The following is a 19708-nucleotide window of genomic DNA, read 5'->3' as shown; positions in this document are numbered from 1 at the left end:
CGCCGTTCCCCCCCCTGCCCCAGCAGCAGCAGCAGCAGCTGCAGATGTTCTGGTCGTACCAGCGGCACGAGATCGAGCAGGTGAACGACTTCAAGAACCACCAGCTCCCCCTCGCCCGCATCAAGAAGATCATGAAAGCCGACGAGGACGTCCGCATGATCTCCGCCGAGGCCCCCATCCTCTTCGCCAAGGCCTGCGAGCTCTTCATCCTCGAGCTCACCATCCGCTCCTGGCTCCACGCCGAGGAGAACAAGCGCCGCACTCTCCAGAAGAACGACATCGCCGCCGCCATCACCAGAACGGACATCTTCGATTTCCTCGTCGACATCGTCCCCAGGGACGAGATCAAGGACGAGGCCGCTCTCGGCGGGATGGTGGGGGCCACCGCCAGCGGCGTCCCCTATTACTACCCTCCGATCGGGCAGCCGGCCGGGGCCCCCGCCGGGATGATGATCGGACGGCCGGCGGTGGACCCCACGGGGGTGTACGTTCAGCCGCCGTCGCAGGCGTGGCAGTCCGTCTGGCAGACGGCGGCGGACGACGGATCGTACGGCAGCGGCGGCCAAGGGAACCTCGATGGACAGAGGTATGTGGATTTGGTTAAGTGTTTTTCTCGATGTTATTTGTTTACTAATTTATTTATTGGCAATGTAGTTATTTTCAGTGATGAAACTGGAGATAGGCTTTCTTTTCTTTTTTTTTTTTTTTCCAATTGGGATTTTCTTAATCTCTGTGTATGTTTTTTCACATCGGATTGCCATTAAGCATCGTCTCTCTTTTTTTTTTTTTTTTTTTTTTCAAGACATTGTATATTGAGCTCTGTAACTAACAATGTGGCAACTTTGTGATGAAATTTGCTGAATTTTGCTTCAAAGACACAAACTTTATAAGCTTTTTATTGTTCTTTCTCTTCCTTTCTGTTTTGCCTTTATTCTTAACACACGCGCGCGCGCACACACATATATGTGTGTGTGTGTAGAATAAAATGTGTGAATGCCATGTTTCTCTTGCGTGTGAATGCCATGTTTCTCTTGCTGTCTCCTTAGAATTTTTCTTCTTTCTTTTCTTTTGCAACATAATATGAAAGGCAGAGTTATGTTTGGTGTTTTGGGGGTTTAGTCGTTTAGAGAAGTCTATCAATGATGGGTCTGTTTACTGAAATTTATGTTGAATGTAAGCGATTTGGAGCGACCCCGCAATGAATAGTAGTTCAGGGTGATTTTTCAAGCTGAGATGAATTCAGTTGTTGTATTACTTATTTGGTCCAATCCAGTATAGTTGTGTAATTTGATTTAGCGCAACAAGCAGGCTATCTAAAGCCTAAACCACATATTGTTGTCATCACTTAAGTACAAAGTACATGATCACCTGATCACAAATTGCATCAACTATGTCTGTGTGGATTCTTGTGGCAGATCTTGGGTCCGGGTGGAGGGGTCGGAAAATCATAGATTTCGGTCATCGTATCTTAAGTTAAGATTGGATATGCAAATGGAGCTTGTGAGTTAGGTCGTAAATGGTGCCTACGTTGGTGATGCTATGAGCTGCGAGATGTTAATCAGAATGCTCTAAGATGTTATTACTGTAAGGCTTATTTCTAGCATACTGGGTCTCATTGGTATCATATAGTGGATTACAAAATCTCCTTTATGCTGAGCTAGCATAATAGAATCATTTTGATTGTTGTTGTTAAAGTTGGGGAATTATGTAAACAGATTTATAGGCTACTAGGCATCAGATTAGATTCAACTACTTGTGGTAAATCTATGCTGCATTTTGATTTCTTGTTGTGGTTCTTATTTAAATATGTCTCTGCTCATTTTTATTAGCAGTGAGCCAGTTATGTAGCTAGTTTGTTCAGCTAAGCACACAATTTTGGATTTCTCTTTCGGACGCTATTAGCGTGTCAAACTAAATAGGGCTATTGTTGATTAAATCCTTGTTCAAAAAATATAATTTATTTGCAGACGTAGTTCTGTTTAAGGTGTGTTTACTGAATTGTAATGGGGTGTAAGGGGAAAGGATTTTTGGAAAGGAAACAAAAACTAAAATAAGGATCATTTAATTCTCTCTTCAGGGTTTTTTTACTTAGTAGGGAGCGGAATTGGAATGTTTCCAATGCCTTTCTAGTGTTAATCCTAATAGCTTAAGTACTAAATTGTCCTTGTGCATATCATAGTTCGTTCTAATTGAAATGTATAATAAGCTAACTTAACTTAGGATTGATATTCCCCTTCCCATTCCCATTTACGAGAAATAAACATGCCATAAGTGCATCCTCGTAGTCGATTATTTTATTGGTTGTAGAAATTTTTTGCACACTGCAGAAGATGACAGTTAGATTTGAGAAGCTCGCCAGATGAATTACAATATTCGATCTGCACTTTTTTCTTCTCCAAGTTCTATTCTTCACTCAAAACAAAGTTGTTTTTGGTGTCGAGACGTGGCCACTTGATGCTTGCAAACTTATCTGATTGATGCCAAGCTGAAGAAACACAAGTTTCCACATCTTTGTAGTGTTTCTGTTCGCACAAGAATATATATATATATATATATATATTTTTTTTTTTTCAATTTACCCAGAAATCTTCCGAACCCACTTTGTGAGCCTTTTGTTTTGCACAAAGAATACTTTTGTTCGCAGAAGAATACTGACTAATGTTTCAAATTGTTCTTTGCAGCTGAGCAACTAATTTGCAGATGTGTTGTGTGGTTTGGAGAAATACATCCGGCTATGCAGATGGTTCTTGGAATTTTTATTCCTTTTAATTGTAATTGCCTATTATTGTTATTATTATTATTATTTTTAAAAAAAATTGGGCAACATAAAACTTACTGCTTTGTTTATTGTCTAATGTGCAGTCTTTAAGATTTAGGGCCATAACGTTGCTAATTGAGACGATTCTGGTGATTTCACAATCCCTTGTGTTATTAATTGAACTGGTACATTTTAGTACGAGTTGTTATTTATTTTGTTTTATTTTATTTTTTCGTGGACCAGATTCCGCTTCGTTAACAAGTTCGTACAACTTCAATAAATTTCATTTTGATCCCTGGCATTTAAAATATTTTACGACCAGTCAACAATCTATAAAAATATTCCTTTAGTCTTTCCATCAAGAACCTATTAATAAGTGGATAGAAAAAAAGGCACGTGACACATATTCGGGACTCCAATGTTGCATTTAAAGTAATGTCACGTAACTATTAACATGTAATTTTTCATCCGTTAAAATTAACAGTAGGGCTTTAATGGGACAGTTTTGTGAATCGAGTAATAGTTGTGGGATGTTTTAAGTTTTGTTTATTTTATCGATTTGAATTTTTAATTCTAAATTTTTAAGGTTAAAATTTTTTATAAAATATTACATCTAATTTTTTCTATTACAGTTAAAAATTCTTAAAAATATCATATCTCAACTCAAATTAAAAATTCAAATTCACAAAGTGAAGGAAGTCTTAAATATCATATATCAAAATGAGATTCACTCATAAGTTGAGGACACAATTTATATTAACCCAAACAAATTAGTGACATGGATTTGAATCATTGGGCGACATTCGTAAAAAAGATGGATGTGATCGTTTGGGTTCTTTCTCCAACTTCTTATTAAATCAGTAATTTGGAACTTTAGGGTTCTTGCCTCCAAGCATATACTAAAAGACCCATCACACACCTAGTAAAAAAAAAAAATACAAAAATTATAGTGAATAGTATTTTTTATGAAATTAAATTGAGTAAATAGTATATTTTAAAATATTAAAGAAAATAACAGTAAAAAGATTTTTAACAATGTCAATTTTTATTTATGACTCATAAAAAAAATTTTACTACGTATTTTTTAATTTATTACAAATTACTTTAAATAATTTTAAAATTTGTTATTTATTTTACTATTTGCGTTCGGGAAAAAAAGAAAAATATTTCTTAGTGTGCATGGCTTTCGACTCTTACTCTTAATTAATATCTTTTTAAATAATAATTTTATTATTTAAAAGAATATTAATTAACAGTAAAAAATAAAAATTTAAACTCAAGTTCTTTAATTTTTTTAAAAAAAACAAAATTTAGAGAGTAATCTGCACAAATTAAAAAGTTCAGGACCCAATTTGAATTTTCCAAAGATAATAATAATGTCAAGGGTATTAGCGTCGAATCATATTAGAAGTGGGAGACCCAGCGTATTTAACCAGCGTTACAACGCGTCTCCAAATCAAAGCGCTCCTCTTCTTTCCTGTTGATACAGAGCATCTCTCTCTCTCTCTCTCTCTCCCCCACTTTCTCTCTCTAAAAAAATTTCCACATTTCTAAGAAAACATGGAAGCCATTGATTCAGTCATCGATCCCCTCAGAGACTTCGCCAAGGACAGCGTTCGCCTAGTCAAGAAGTGCCACAAGCCTGATCGCAAAGGTAACAATTTCTATGTTCATCTTTGTTTGGATCTGTCTGTTTTTTGTTTCGATTAGATTTATGATTTTCCCTTTGATTTATCGTGTTATCGTTCGGTTTTCATGGTTGATTTGTGGGCTCAGAATTCACCAAGGTCGCTCTCCGTACGGCGATCGGGTTCGTCGTGATGGGATTCGTCGGGTTTTTCGTGAAGCTGATATTCATCCCGATCAACAACATCATTGTCGGCTCTAGTTAGGTATGGGATTTCAGATCGATCTTTGTCCTGTTTAATTAATTGAATGAATTGTATTTTCTAGGAATATAGGTTTTTTTTTTTTGCGCGGTGATTGTTTGTTTAAATTGCATGCCCTAGATTCAGCTATTCTATTTTTGGGTGTATCTGTCAAATTGCATTAGGGATTGAAATTCGTGCGGTGTTCTATGCATATGACTATCAAAGTGATTGATTTTACTTTTTTATTTTTATGTTAATGTGGGAACCCACCAATTCAGATTTATGTTCAAAATCACATTCGCAATTATGTCCTTTTTTTTTCTTTTCCTTTTTCTTATGTTTGGGGAGTTGTTAGCTCATTGTTATGTTAGGTAACTCAGATTTAAAGGGTCCTGGTGATTTCTTCATAAACGTGGGAAGAAGACAAGTTGCATGTCGAGAGATTATGAGAATTTAACTGGTTTGGTAAATTGGTTTTGCTTTCTTTTAACAATAATTTGGAAACGACTAATATATAATACTTTTCTATGATCTCTTTTATGCACTTTCTTTGTTCATTATTCAATTGTTGATTTCAATTTGAGACTTTTGAGTATTGCTTGTTTTGGGAAGAGTGATCTCCAATGATTACTGCTTCGACATCATATGAAACATTAGTAGTCTTAGAAGTAGTACGATGTATTAGATAAGAGATGTATTGGATTGCTAAACTGTGATGCTGCAGCATTGAGAAGTTTGTTTGATGCGTTGATTTAAGCTCGTGGTTTATCAAATATTTAGTGGTCTATATGGTAATTGATAGTCTTTCTTTGTCTCTGCTCTCTGCTTTCATGTGTGATTATTCAAAAAGTAGTCAGTTCTCTTTTCTTTCTTTTTTTTTTTTGGCATGTCAATTTTGGCGGGGATTATTTGTATTTTTTTAGGGGACCTTCTATAGTAGGCCATCTTACCAGTGGGGCTAGTCAAAATCGCATTAGATTGAAAAAGTATGTAAAACATATTTTTTAATACATATCAGATGGCTGAAAAGTATAGAATTACCGATAGTTTATTTTGTTCAATCTTATTAGAGAAACTCTTTTTTTTTTTTTTAGTTTTATGTTATACCAACATGGTAAATTTGTTCTATTGTCATTCACCAAGGGTTTAATTTTGCTACCAATTTTGCAAATTCAGAGTATCGCTCTGCAGTCATTGACTTCTTTCCTTTTTTCAATTTCAGGTCTTCTTTAAGGATAAGTTGCTAGAATATGAGGTCGCATTGATGCAACTTGTATTCACAGAGGAGAGCTTAGCTTTTATTTTTCTGTTATATTTCTTTATTTCGTTTTGAACATTGTTGAACTGACATGGAGGAGAACATATAATTCAAACTTTTGTCTCTCCATTTATACAATTTAATTCCTGTCTTTTTACAAGACTAGTAATTTTCGTAACTAATATTCTAAGATCAATGAGGCACATATCAGGCTTTAAAAAATGCTAGGAAAAAAAAAGTTGAATACTATGTGTGTTAGATGCAACTTCTTACAAATGATTTTATTACAATTTTGAGGAAAAAAAATAAAACGTCAAAATTCAATAAATAAGTTTTTTTTTTTTTTTTTTTTTTTTTTTTTTTTTTTTTTTTTATTTTTTTTTTTTTTTTTTTTTTTTTTTTTTTTTTTTTTTACATTTTAAGTATTATTGATACTAACAAATTTTGAGTTAGAAGTATATAGGGAGTACAATATTTTGAAATTATAACTCTCACGGGAAATAACAGTGGACTTTTTTTTAGTGCAACTATTGATAACCCATTATTTTTTAACACTTTTTTTCAATATAATTTTTTTTACTAAATTACCTATTAATAAAATTATTTTTAGGACGAAAATATATATTTTTTAAAAAATACTCCTAACGCACGCACCCCTTTAAAAAAAAATTTCCCTTATAAGTATTATTATTCCGTGCTTTTTAAAAAGAAATAAGGATGAATTCTAACGTGTATAAGAAAAATTAATTCATTAAAGTATATAAATATTGTAATGATAATAAACAAATAAACATACTGACTGATAGTAATAAAAAACTAAAACTTAGCATTAGCATACTTATTTAGCATCGCATGTGAGATATTCTTAACTCATACTAATCTATAGATATGTTAAAAAAAATAATAATTTGTTTAAACATTTCTCTTTTTAGCATTAGTATACTAACAAATTAATATACCATTGCATTTAAGGTCTAATAGTTAATAAACATTATTAAACTGACAGTTCGAATACAAAATTTGTATATAATATGATTTGAAAATTGATAATTTTTGTCTTTCATGTACAAAATGCATTTTGCCAAAACTAAAGATTCACCATCCATTATGCAAAATATAAATAAATAACTTGAGATGTAAACAGGACAATTTACTCAAATAAATTAATGGCATTAAAAAAAATTGACATAAAAGAAAACAGGAAAAAGAAAACAAAAGAGAAAACTCACTTTGATATCTTGTATTATTCGGTCCTATGTTTTTCATAATATCTCTATATATAAAAAGGTGGAGTGACATTTTTAAAAATGCCATTTTGATATTTTGAAGCTTTTTTTTTTTTGAGCCCCACTTAAGCCACCATCCCCTTATATTAAAAAAATGTATTTTTTGAAGTATATTTTCTTAAACATTTGATTTCAAAATAAAAGAAGCACAAAATGGAAGGTAAATGCACCAGGCAAAGTAAAAAAATGTTAGAAAACATAAAAGGCAAACGTTTGAAAAAAAAAAAGCAAAAGAGAAATGAAATTATGTTTATAAATAAAACAAGATGGACAAAGGAAGAACAAAACGACAAATACAAAGGAAAAAACCGGAGACCAAAACGACAAACGACAAACAAATAAGGTTTAGAATTTAGATAAACGAAAATGAAGAAATAACAGGGCGTTTGGAACTCGTTCTAAAATGATTTTATTTTTTTATATAAAAATAAAAATGAAGAAACAACGGGTGCGCTTGGAACTCATTTTAAAATAATTTTATTTTTTTGTATAAAAATGAAAATGAAAACTTTTTCAATCTCAGACAGAAATCATTTTTAAAAATATGTTTAATAGTTTTATCAAGAGATTATTTTCAGTATAAAAACTCATTAATGTCTTTTTTTCTCTCTCTGCTCGAAAGAGAAAAAAATAAAAATAAAAAATAAAAAATAAGTAAAAATTATTTTTTATTTTTTTCTCATTTTATATTAAATTAAAAAATTATTTTTATTTCTATTTTTTATTAAAAAATGTAAAAAATAAAAATAAAATCAATTTCAAACACCACAGAAAAACATAAAATGGAAGGTAAACAAAAGAAGCAGGCGAGAAAGAAAAAAAAAAGAAAAAGAAAAGGCAACACGTGTAACAAAAAAAACAAATATATAGTCATGCTGATAAATTGAAAGGATCAGGACAAACTAAAAACAAAACGACAAAAAAAATAAAACACGAAACCAAAACTTCACTACAACCGATGAAAGGAGTCGTTCATATAAAAGGATGCAAGCTGGTCAACCCCGGCATAAAATTGAAGGAAATGCCCTTAATCTCAAGTAGAGCTCTTTGTCGTACCTTTTAACAAGTGTTCTTCACTTTTTTTTTATTTTTTTTTTATTTTTCCCTTGTTTATATATGCATTTCCCACGAAAACCCAGAAGGAAATTAAATGAAAAAAATTCAGTCTCGCAACAAATTAAAAGAAGTTTTCAACTTAAGAAAGAACAAACTGAAGAAATTATTAAAGTTAGATTTGTTTGGGATTGGGGAATAGAAATAACTCGTATATATTTACACGACTCAAATTTTGCTCTTTCGTTTTGCAGAATTTCATCAAACAAACGATTGAAAAAATAAAAATAAAATAAAAATAAATAAACTTTTTTCTCAGCACTCAAATCCAGTTAACCGAGAATTTCCCAAAAACAAAACCATCAAAGTGCATGTGTTGCAAAACAAAATTATAAGAGAATGAGACAAAATTAAAGAGTTGGTAGAAGAGGATATATTTATGAACTCCATCTCCCTTGTAGAAATTAGGATAATTTTCATGTTTACCCTCTGAATTATGTTATTTATGTCATTTTGCCCCCTAACTTTTAAAATGCATCAATCTATCCCCTTAAATTTTGTTATGTTAGCAAAAAACCTCATTCCATCCAATTCCAACTTTTGTGACTTGACCGTAATATAATCAGCTAAAGGAGGGTAAAAGAGTCACTTTACATTAGTTGGTTATTAATTATAGCGGGAAATGAAAAAACCCTAGATATTATTCGCTAAAAATTAAAGATCAATCAAACAATAATCTCTCTCAAGAACTAGTCAAGAGAATGATAGATTTTTTAGGTAAAATGAGTTTTGGAGGCAAGGGTATTCATTACTAATTTATTTTTTTTAACCAACTTTAAATTAGATGGCCAAGTCAACAAAAAATGGTTAAAACTAATGAAAGTTGGATGGAAGAAGGTTTTTTGCTCACATAGCAAAGTTTGAGGGGATGAGTTAGTACATTTCAAAAGTCAAAGGACAAAGTGACATAAGTGATATAGTTTAGGGGGCAAATATGAAAATTATCCTAAAAATTATAAGGTGCAATTATACTTTAAATATTAATTTTAGTGCTTCTCATAAACTTAAAAATTCTCACATTTACTAAAATCATTCGAGAATAAGGGCATGTGTTTAAGTCAGTGATTAGTAAAATTTTTTTATTTAGATTTTTTATGAGAAAAAAATACTGTAACAGAATTAAAAATATGGTTTTAAATATATCAACCAAATAGACACTTAGTGTAAATATAATATCCTTAACACTTTGGCGATAATTGGGGGATTTGAATGAAGAGCAAAATTAGGTATGTTTGACCACCTTATGAAAATAATTAGTTTGTCTAACTTGCTTAAGACTACTAAGATTACTACTAGCTAGCCATAAACTAATACAAACAAGCCAAAAACTATAGTTTTTTCCCTAGTGAGCCATTTCTTTGTTTGTATCACAATAAAGTTAGCACATCACCACTACTCAAAAAAAGTTGGCACAAGGTAAGCGAGTGCTTGACCGTTAACATGGTATTTGTTGGTGCGAGATAGTTTTTTATATTTAAGTGCATGTGATATAATGTGTGTATCTTAAGTGACCAAAATACAAAAATAAAAAATAAAAGCGAAACTAAAGAGATATATACGGAGTATGGATGGTCACAGACTGACCTTTACAATTAAAAAAAAAAAAAGATACGGACAAGAAAGAAAAAAAAAGTTAGGAGGAGTTCACAAAGTGTCACGCACCCGAATTCTAAATGTGAAAAAGAGACAAATATTCTTTAATATATATAAACTTTAAATTTTTAGTTAAAGCAAACCGAAAAAATCCTATAGTAAATAAAGGGTTTTTCTAATATGACCTTATGAGTATATTTCTAATACTTAAATTTAATCAAAATCATATTAAATTAAAAAAATTTTAATAGACAATTTTTAGTCTAAATTCAACTATTGAAAACTAAAACTTACCAGTAATTCATTTTTTAAAGCTGCACTAAAAAAATTCCGATTAATATATGGATGTAAAAAAAAAGGGGAGGACTTTCTCTAATAGGATCTTCTCAATTCCTACTGTGAGGGTTGATTTTTAACTATTCAATCTGATTAAAATAACGTTAAATTAAAAAAATATATAAAATAAATAATTTATAATATAAATTTAACAACTAAAAATAAAAAAATTACAGGTTTATTTTTTTTCTACTCCTACAAGAGAAACCCCAAAAACAAAAGCAAAGAAGATCCAAGTGTACCTCCAAATTCCAAATTTACCCTCGAATCAAACAAATAATGTAAGGGCATTTTTGGTCCAACAAAATAGAAGCAAATCCATAGTGTGATTCCAAGCAGAAACTTTGCAACTAGTGTTTGTGGGTGTATATACCTGGTCAGTGTTTATCTCTCCTCCTCCACTCACCACACATCTCTTTCTCTCTCTAACCCAGCCATGGCGGCTAATGCTTCTCCCTCCTCCTCTTTCCTCACCAAACCCTCTCATTTCCCTTGTTCTTCCCCAAAACCAATCTTCCAAATCCCCATCCTCCAAAACCCCATCACTCCCCTCCGCCGCCGCCACCTCCACGCCCCCCACGTTATCACCAACTCTCTCTCCAACAACCCGGCCCCGCAGCCCCCCTCGCGCCGCCCCCCGCCGGCCCCCCCCCCCCCCCGCCCCCGCCGTTGTGTTGGAGCCGGAGACATTCGTCTCCCGCTTCCGCCCCGACGAGCCCCGCAAGGGCGCCGACGTCCTCGTCGAGGCCCTGGAGCGCCAGGGAGTGAGGGACGTCTTCGCCTACCCCGGCGGCGCGTCGATGGAGATCCACCAGGCGCTCACGCGCTCCGGCATTATCCGCAACGTCCTCCCCCGCCACGAGCAGGGCGGCATCTTCGCCGCCGAGGGCTACGCGCGCTCCTCCGGCCTCCCCGGCGTCTGCATCGCCACCTCCGGCCCCGGCGCCACCAACCTCGTCAGCGGCCTCGCCGATGCGCTCCTCGACAGCGTCCCCCTCGTCGCCATCACCGGCCAGGTCCCCCGCCGCATGATCGGCACAGACGCCTTCCAGGAGACGCCAATTGTTGAGGTAACCAGATCTATAACCAAACACAATTACCTTGTTCTTGATGTTGAAGACATTCCTAGGATTGTTAGCGAGGCATTTTACTTAGCGACTTCTGGAAGACCCGGTCCAGTTTTGATTGATATTCCGAAAGATATACAACAACAGCTTGTTGTTCCCAATTGGGATCAACCCCTTAAGCTGCCCGGCTACTTATCTAGGTTGCCGAAAACCCCTAGTGAGGCTCATCTAGAGCAGATTGTGAGGCTGATTTCGGAGTCGAAAAGGCCGGTTTTGTATGTTGGTGGTGGGTGTTTGGATTCCAGTGAGGAGCTGAGGAGGTTTGTGGAGATAACAGGAATACCTGTTGCTAGTACTTTGATGGGTCTTGGGTCTTATCCTTTGTCTAGTGAGTTGTCACTTCAGATGCTTGGAATGCACGGCACTGTTTATGCCAATTATGCTGTCGATAAGTGTGATTTGTTGCTTGCTTTTGGAGTGAGGTTTGATGACCGTGTGACCGGAAAGCTCGAGACTTTCGCTAGCCGGTCAAAGATTGTTCACATTGATATTGATCCCGCCGAGATTGGGAAGAACAAGCAGCCCCATGTGTCTGTTTGTGGTGATGTGAAGCCTGCTTTGCAGGGGATGAATAGGATTTTGGAAGGGAATGTTGGGAAGGGCGTGAAGCTCGATTTTTCGGTTTGGAGAGAGGAGCTGGATGAGCAGAAAGAGAAGCATCCATTGAGTTTCAAGACTTTTGGAGATGCTATTCCTCCTCAGTATGCTATTCAGGTTCTTGATGAGCTCACCGATGGGAATGCAATCATAAGTACTGGTGTTGGGCAACACCAAATGTGGGCCGCTCAGTTTTACAAGTACAAAAGACCCCGTCAGTGGTTGACGTCGGGCGGTTTAGGGGCTATGGGATTCGGATTGCCTGCAGCGATTGGAGCAGCCGTCGCAAACCCTGGAGCGGTCGTTGTAGACATCGATGGTGATGGGAGTTTCATCATGAATGTTCAGGAGCTGGCGACAATCCGAGTGGAGAATCTACCCGTGAAGATAATGGTCTTGAATAACCAGCACTTGGGCATGGTTGTTCAATGGGAGGACCGGTTCTACAAGGCCAACAGAGCTCACACTTACCTCGGAGACCCTTCGAGAGAATCCAACATATTCCCAAACATGTTGAAGTTTGCAGATGCTTGTGACATACCAGCCGCGAGGGTGACGAGGAAGGACGAGCTCAGAGGAGCAATTCAGAAGATGTTGGACACTCCAGGGCCCTACTTGTTGGATGTGATTGTTCCTCATCAAGAACATGTCTTGCCTATGATCCCAAGTGGTGGTGCTTTCAAGGATGTGATCACTGATGGAGATGGGAGAACTAAGTACTAGATTTCTATGTTGCTTTTCTATGTAAAAATTTTATTTTCTAGTTTTGTTAGGCACAACTCAAAAGTTTTGCTTGAACTAAGGCTTTTTAATTTTATGGGATTACTGTTTAGCGTCTAGTAATTAGTACTAGTTGTTTTTCTTTTGTTGGGAGAGCATGTTGTACTGTCTAGTAATTAGTACTAGTTGTTTTTCTTTTGTTGCGAGAGGATGTTGTATTTTCTAAATATTAACTAGGTGTGGCAAGTTTAAGAATATTTTACCAGCAAGTTAAGTTGCCTTTACCTTTGTTAAAAGCAGTGTCTTACGTATTTTTGTCGTGCCCTATCACAGAATTCTCCTTTTTACAAAGTGAAATTCTTTTATGATTTTGACTACGTAAAACATGCAAAAATCATGCTGATTCCAGTAATGATTAGATATGCTTTGGGCATATAATGTATATTCTGTTGTCTAGAGGAGTTTTGCTCATAATACAATGTTAAGAGAAACATCAGTATCTTTTAGTGTAGTGGATTTTGACAAAGCAAGACAAGCACTTTTTTTTAATAGCCAAACCTACATATGACTAGAGCATTCTACATTTCACTTTTCCGTGTCACACTTGCCATCTTTTGTTCTTTGGCTGGAAGCGTGTATTGTTAAAGCATAAATTGGGCATCCCCAGTCCCCATAACCCACGACATTAACTTTGACATCCCCTTTTCTTTTTTTGGGAAAGTTTTGGTGCATCCCAAAAATTAATGGCCGGATGAAACAAGGCGTGTTTTTGAAGCCTAAATAGGGATCCCAAAACTAGGGGTGTTTGGCGGTTTTTAACCATCGATTTTCATCGGTTTTCTAAAACCGTGCACCGAAACCTCACAAAGGACTGGTCGGTTCGGTTAACCGAACTTCGGTTTTCGGTTTTGGTAATCAGGAAAGTAGCCATCAGTTAACCATCATGTAACCAACATCTTTCGTTGTATTTTTTGACCAGAAAATGCGGAAAAATGTAAAACTTTCTTTCTATGCAAACCTGTAATCACAACAAATGAATATAAAGCACAACATCCAAATTAATAATGCCACAAACACAAATATCCAAATCTAATGTCTAAAATCCAAAGACAAACTAGAAAGTCATAATTACGGGTTGTTATGTTATTATGATTTTTATTTTGTGGGGTTTTTGGTGATGGATGATTTGATTCATATGCTACAGGGTGAAGATACTCAATGGGTAACTGTGGATTTACAACACACAGAACCTACTTGGCATTTACAACGGAAAATCCCCCAAAAGAGCAGACTCCATACATATGCTATGTCCCAATCAAGGTGTGTAAATGCAACCATTCATTATGAGTAGATTAGCAGCAGGGAGTAAAAAACGATAGCAAATGAAGAATGAAAGTAAAAAAAAAACAACATTAAAAAAAAAAAGACTCGGTCGGTTTGGTTTTTAACCGAACCTCTCAACTCAAAACTGAAATCGAACCGCTTAGGAAGCAGTTCGGTCGGTTAACCGAACCGACTATATTCGGTTCCACGTGGCGCCGTATTTTTGATTTTTGAGTGGTCGGTTTTTCGGTCAGTGACGGTCGGTTTCGATTTTACGATTTTTTTGTACAGTCCTACCCAAAACATAATTTTGACATCTATTTTTTGTTTTTTTGTTTTGGGAAAGTTTTGTTACATCCCAAAAGGTGGTTGTTACATTTTTTTTTCCTTTTTTTTGTGTGGATAGAATTGGTTGTTACTTGTTGGGCAATGACATCAATCCCATATTGTATTAAAAAAAAAAAAAAGCTCGTTAGATGAAAGTGAACGATCTGAATTGCTTTCGTTCGTGGGCATGTTTTACGGAAAGATTTGGTGCGTCCTTAAAAAAAAAAAAAAAAAAAAAAAAAAGGATTGCTTTGCAGAAATACAATTTTAGATTTATCCAATTCCTGTTTGGAATTAAGTTGGAAATTAGAGTTGATGACTTATACAAATGGATTAGCAACACCTGAAAAAATTGTGTTAAAGACTTGACATAGAATTGGTCTCTTTGTAGCCCAATTCTCCTAATAAGGGCCAACAAGAAATCGTTTTACTTTCTACAAAGTGCCCATAACACTTGATGCCCAAACGAGTGCAGAGAGCTCAAGATTTGAATGCTGTAGAATAGCAGTCAAGAACCTTTTTTGGTTTCCTCAGCTAATTATGAATTGAATAGTTGAAACTTGAAAGAGTCTTAAAACATATCAATGCACATATATAATTCACCTTTTGGTTTGGCACTAATTTCTGGAATTGATATTTTGTTCATAAGCCCAAGAAATGTTACACAATTATCTTTGTTGCCTAAGAAAGAATGAGAGCTAATCCAAAATGAAAATGCTTGCGAATTTTGGAGCTCGGGTTCTTGTATTTCCAGTAAAAATGAGAACTTGTCGCTAGCGAAACGGAAGACTCTAAAGTTAGTAAAAACTTGAAATCTCTTATTGCCCGTTTGATCACAACCTAGAATTGATAGCGAAAATAAAAATGCTACGCACCAGTAATAGAATCAACCGTTGCATGTCTTTAGCCCAATTTCACACCAACTTACCATGATCTGTGTGTGATTGGACTAAAGGCACGCTATCAGGCATTAGTGATGAAAAACAATAGCATTTTACTCCGCAAGTAACGGATGAAATAAGTGTTGCTTCATGCCAGTTAAAAAACATATTCTACAATGAAATTTCAAAACACCACTCATTCATTGACCTGAGAAGAAGCCATTGTAGTAGTTTCAAAGGACTTCTTCCTCACCAAGAGGCAAGTTATTGTCGAGGGATTGGCGTGCGTATTGTCGAGGCTGCACAACACAAAATCGGGCCTATGTAGCACAAGATTCAAGTTGTCCTTGCCAATAACAAGTTCAGTGGCATCGAGAAGAACATGCCATGAATTCCTGTGGGCTTCTGAGACCCAATGCAGTGAATAGTGAGTCCCATTTACAACTGCAGGGTAAGAGAACAAACCCTTTTGCTTGTGCTTGCTTTTCTTCCTGAAATACTGACTAAGCTGTGAGCCTTTGATCCTCAAGTCCAACCAAGTCTCCGGTGCCGGAATCACTCTTGCTTCCTTGAAACTAGCATATTCCCTTATGCAATCTTCTTCCTCTCCAATTATGGTCATGTAAGTATTTCCCTTAAAAAACGGATAGCTTTCTCCGACCAACTTCATGGAATCAGTGTAGTTCGGAGTGAAGAGGACGAGGTATTCGTTGTCAGGCAAGCAGCAGTGCTTTAAGACCTTGTTTCGGGCCTGGATCTCTGGGATCGAGATGAAACTACCGGGAAACGAGGATTTTGTCGTCAGGATATCAAGCAGCCTAGACGGTTCTAATTGTGTCCTGTCTAGCTCAGGAAGGTTACCTCCGGAGGAGGGTGTGGAGGGCTCTCTTGAAGCTCCTCTCGGAGATTTCCTCTTGTCATCAGGAGCGGGATCAGTTGACTCGTCGTTGATGCAAATACTCGAGAGGTCGAATTTCTCTCCTTCAACAAGTCCTGCATATTGTGGATACTTTGCCAGGACATACTGCTCAACATATTCCATTTCTGTTGGTGTAATTGGACCTGACCATCTTAGGCCAAGGCCATCATCATGCAGTGTTGATATTGCTTCGGCTATGATGTGCGCAGGAATAACGGTTTGCGCTTTCTGTTATTGAGTCACAGAGATAATTACTCAAAAACTTTGGGATAAAAGATAAGAAAAGAAAAAACCTCTCTAAAATTGTGTTCAAGTTTTACCTTAACAACCATACTTCTTGGTCTGCTTTCTTCCGCGGCCGGTTTGTGAATGGAAGCGAAAAGTGATTTCTTGCACTGACCTTCAGTCATGGCCTAATTTGATTTTTAAACAAACACTCAGAATTCTTACATAGAATTTTTCAGACCAAAGAAAAAAAAAAAGAGGACATAATTTGGAATCATTAGTACTTACCTTGGATTCATGTGTGGGATTCTCTTCTTCAGTGTTCCTCCCCATGGTATCAATTTCTCTGTGCTACTAAAACGGGTGTGGAAATTAAATTGCTTTTATGTTGTGACGAACAAATAGAAGACAAAAATATTAGGAGAGGAAATAGATGTGGTGTATGTACAAAGTCTTAGCCAAAAAAAAAAAAAAGGGGAAGATTGAAGAAATGAAAGAATTTTTTTGGCAAAGGAAAAAAAAGACGAGAAAGAAAAAGAGTGTATTTTGAGTCTAAACTTGGTAAAAGAAACAATTGGCAAGGATTAGGAAACAAAGGAAATGGGAGGAAGGAAAGAGGAAGCTACACAAATAGGACCAAGCCAAGGGTCAACTAAGGCTCTTTGTTGTTGCAGTTAAGGATCTGAAAGTGAGGGCATTAAAAAAAAAAAAAATCAAAAGAACTCACATCCAAGAAAAGTGTCTGAAAGTGACAATAGCAATGTTTTCTAAGCCTAGACACGCCTTAGAATTGAAAGGGTATAGTTATTTATTTGTTCTTTTTTTTTTGGGTGAAATTTAAACCATGATTTTTGATAATGTTCTTCTTGATTATTATGTGGCCTCTGATAATTGGTTAGGTTTATTATAACCAAACCAAACCTTAAAGTAAAGAATTGATCTTTCTCTAAGTCCCTTGATATAATTTAATTTTAACCATGGATCAAATGTCACACTGCTTGAAAATATTAGAGTAAAAAAAACACTGTGCGACAATTTATAGGAGTGGAATTGAAATATAACCCTTTTTAAAAATAAAAAAAAATAAGAATATCGTAGTGATTATTATATATGTTCACGTTTTATGTTACAAAATTACATAGTAATTGTTATAATGATTTCGATTTTTACTATTTGTAAAATATTTTGTTTGGGTTATATTTCAACATTACTAGTAAAGATTGTTTTATATGTCTAACTCATTAAATATCAAAATAAAAAATGACCTATTGAGGACATTTTGTGGGCGGATCTATTAAGATCAACCATAGGAAGATTGTACTATTAACAAGAGACAAGCTCTGTAATTATGATTTTCCAATTTTCTTTTGTCTAATCACATTTAGACAAGCTTCCGTACTCAAATTATGGTGACGTTTGGTTTGTGGGTTCAGACTTATAGTTCATGATTTTGATTTTTGAAATTTAAATTTTTTGTGAGAGGAAAACACTGTAGCGAACCAAGAACCATGATCTTAAATCAGGACAGAACCCTCAAAACAGACGGAGCATACATAAAAATGGGTGTTGGGGCCCTTTTGGCGAGGGCTTGTCAACGTGTAAGGTAGAGGACTCGTGGCCCCTTTTAGTTCCTTATGATTGTGCTCTTGCCGATCTGACGTGGTCGAAGAGCTGCTGAGGGCACTTCCTAGCATCGATAACGGCTGAGAGGATGAGATTGGCCCCGGCTGAGGTAGGCTAAACCCGGATGACCCCGAGGATGACGATATCCGAGGGCGACACCCGTTGCGGCTTCAGCTCCAAGATAGTGAAGAATTTCTGATGGGGATCTTCCAATGATCATATAGTGTGGGAGAGGAATGTGACCAGTTTATGGAGAAGGTTCCGAAGTGGGTAACGGAGTTGAATCTCTCTGTTTGTGAATACAATGACTCCGACAGACGTAGTGTATATAGGGATCAAAACTCAGTCTTGGAGGGTGTTAGGCCATGGTTAAGGGATTTCAATGCTTCGGGGAGCTTTTGTTACCGCTTCCAATGGGGAGAACGCCTAAAAACTTGTTCTAGAGGGACTCTGATGAAAGTTATGGAGAATAGAATTTCTCGTCGGTTGCTTTGATAGAAACCAAACAAAATCCAGGGAAATTAGCCAGAACAGGGGATTTTTGACCTACGTTTTCTCCCTTTTTCCTTTTTCGTCCTCCCCTTTGAGAGGCTTAGACAACAGTATTTATAGACAAGGAACGTGGTAAGGGGAGGAAAGTTTTCCCTCCATCCCTTTTGAACTTTGGCTGAAATCCCCCCATAAGTCTTCGTCGGTAAGGCATTTCCAGTGTGATTTAATGATAGCTTACGTCGATCACAGAGGAAGGCTTACTAAAGAGATGAATAAATGGGTTATTGGGCAGCCAGTGGGGTTCTGTGGCCATTTGGGTGAGCTCAGAGGCTGGCAGCCAAGTGGGCAGAGGTTTGCCTTCTCTTATTTATGTATATTTTGTCTTCTTATAGTTTTTTGGGAAAGAGACTGCGTTTGATTCCCGGGAAGGCAAGAGAAGTGAGCGAAAAAAAAGGAAAGTCATGGGGAAAAATGCTATTTTGTCTCTTAGTGTAAGGTAATGGACCAATAGGCTTTTCTAGACTATTTATAAAAGGTTTAGAACTATAAAGGTAATGACTGTAAGCTTAGGTAATTTGTTTTACTCTGTCTAATTTTCTCCATAACCCACGTTATCCTAATTCCCTCATAGACCCAAAACCACCCCAAGTGGGCTAAGAATCTAATTGGGCCGGATAAAATGGGTCCGGTCACATTCCTTGGCCTGCCAAATCACGGCCCACATAGAAGTCCCTAAAACGTGGCTTGGGTCTACGTACCATACCTGAAGTTGTATTTATTAGATCTGGGCCGGGGCGATACCTTGTAAAATTTTGGGTATCAACATTAGCCCCCTTGATTGTATGGGCTATGCAGTGTAGCGAGATAGGCCATGTAATCGATCTTTGAGCCTGATAACCCATTTCGTCTGTATTGGTGTAGAATCAAGTTGTTAGTAGAAACAAGCCATCCTTGAGAGAATCCATAACCAATCCAGTAATTGCATCGTCATTACACTGAACTTTTATTTTCTGCCATACCGCTCACCTTTTTTTTTAGCTCATTCTTTATAGCCAAGAATAACTCCTCTAGAAAAATTCTTATTATTTTCTTTTTCAACACCCATTTTTCTTTTATTCCCTCATACCATTTTTTTATCCTTCAAAACATATAGCCCTTTTTTTTACTATTTCCTCATCTCTCCCGAAAAAAATAACTCTCCTTCTCAAATAATATTTCTTTTGCTCCCATGTTTCAAGACTATTACTATATATATATAT

At 36.1% G+C, this 19708-nt stretch overlaps 4 protein-coding genes across 5 annotated transcripts; 3 read left to right on the top strand and 1 right to left on the bottom strand.

Moving 5' to 3' along the window:
* The first annotated feature begins 6 nt into the window (after positions 1 to 6).
* LOC112091875 (nuclear transcription factor Y subunit C-1-like) lies at positions 7 to 3052 on the top strand. Of its 2 annotated transcripts, XM_024166580.1 has the most exons (3): positions 7 to 586; positions 1416 to 1584; positions 2682 to 3052. In XM_024166580.1, exons 1-2 carry the CDS (start codon positions 45 to 47, stop codon positions 1507 to 1509), a joined length of 636 nt encoding a protein of 211 aa, XP_024022348.1. In that variant the 5' UTR covers positions 7 to 44; the 3' UTR covers positions 1510 to 1584; positions 2682 to 3052. The 2 variants fall into 2 exon arrangements, with proteins under 2 accessions (XP_024022348.1, XP_024022349.1); XM_024166581.1 differs by lacking the exon at positions 1416 to 1584.
* A 1148-nt stretch (positions 3053 to 4200) lies between these two features.
* On the top strand, positions 4201 to 6065 carry LOC21384712 (protein transport protein Sec61 subunit gamma-1). Its single transcript, XM_010099589.2, has 3 exons — positions 4201 to 4412; positions 4535 to 4650; positions 5852 to 6065. Exons 1-2 carry the CDS (start codon positions 4319 to 4321, stop codon positions 4648 to 4650), a joined length of 210 nt encoding a protein of 69 aa, XP_010097891.1. The 5' UTR covers positions 4201 to 4318; the 3' UTR covers positions 5852 to 6065.
* A 4491-nt stretch (positions 6066 to 10556) lies between these two features.
* Positions 10557 to 12986, top strand: LOC21384711 (acetolactate synthase 3, chloroplastic). Its single transcript, XM_010099588.2, is given in 2 exon segments — positions 10557 to 10870; positions 10872 to 12986. Coding segments are annotated over 2 exon segments (2010 nt in total). The 5' UTR covers positions 10557 to 10651; the 3' UTR covers positions 12663 to 12986.
* Positions 12987 to 15106: 2120 nt separating this feature from the next.
* On the bottom strand, positions 15107 to 16835 carry LOC21384710. Its single transcript, XM_010099587.2, has 3 exons — positions 16623 to 16835; positions 16430 to 16522; positions 15107 to 16337 (listed from the first exon to the last, which is right to left on the bottom strand). Exons 1-3 carry the CDS (start codon positions 16665 to 16667, stop codon positions 15387 to 15389), a joined length of 1089 nt encoding a protein of 362 aa, XP_010097889.1. The 5' UTR covers positions 16668 to 16835; the 3' UTR covers positions 15107 to 15386.
* Between the last annotated feature and the right edge of the window lie 2873 nt (positions 16836 to 19708).

Source organism: Morus notabilis, unplaced genomic scaffold, assembly GCF_000414095.1.
Source record: "Morus notabilis unplaced genomic scaffold, ASM41409v2 Scaffold7060, whole genome shotgun sequence".
Taxonomy (NCBI): domain Eukaryota; kingdom Viridiplantae; phylum Streptophyta; class Magnoliopsida; order Rosales; family Moraceae; genus Morus; species Morus notabilis.
The sequence above is the reverse complement of the archived record's forward strand: the minus strand, read 5'-3'. Positions and strand labels throughout refer to the sequence as shown.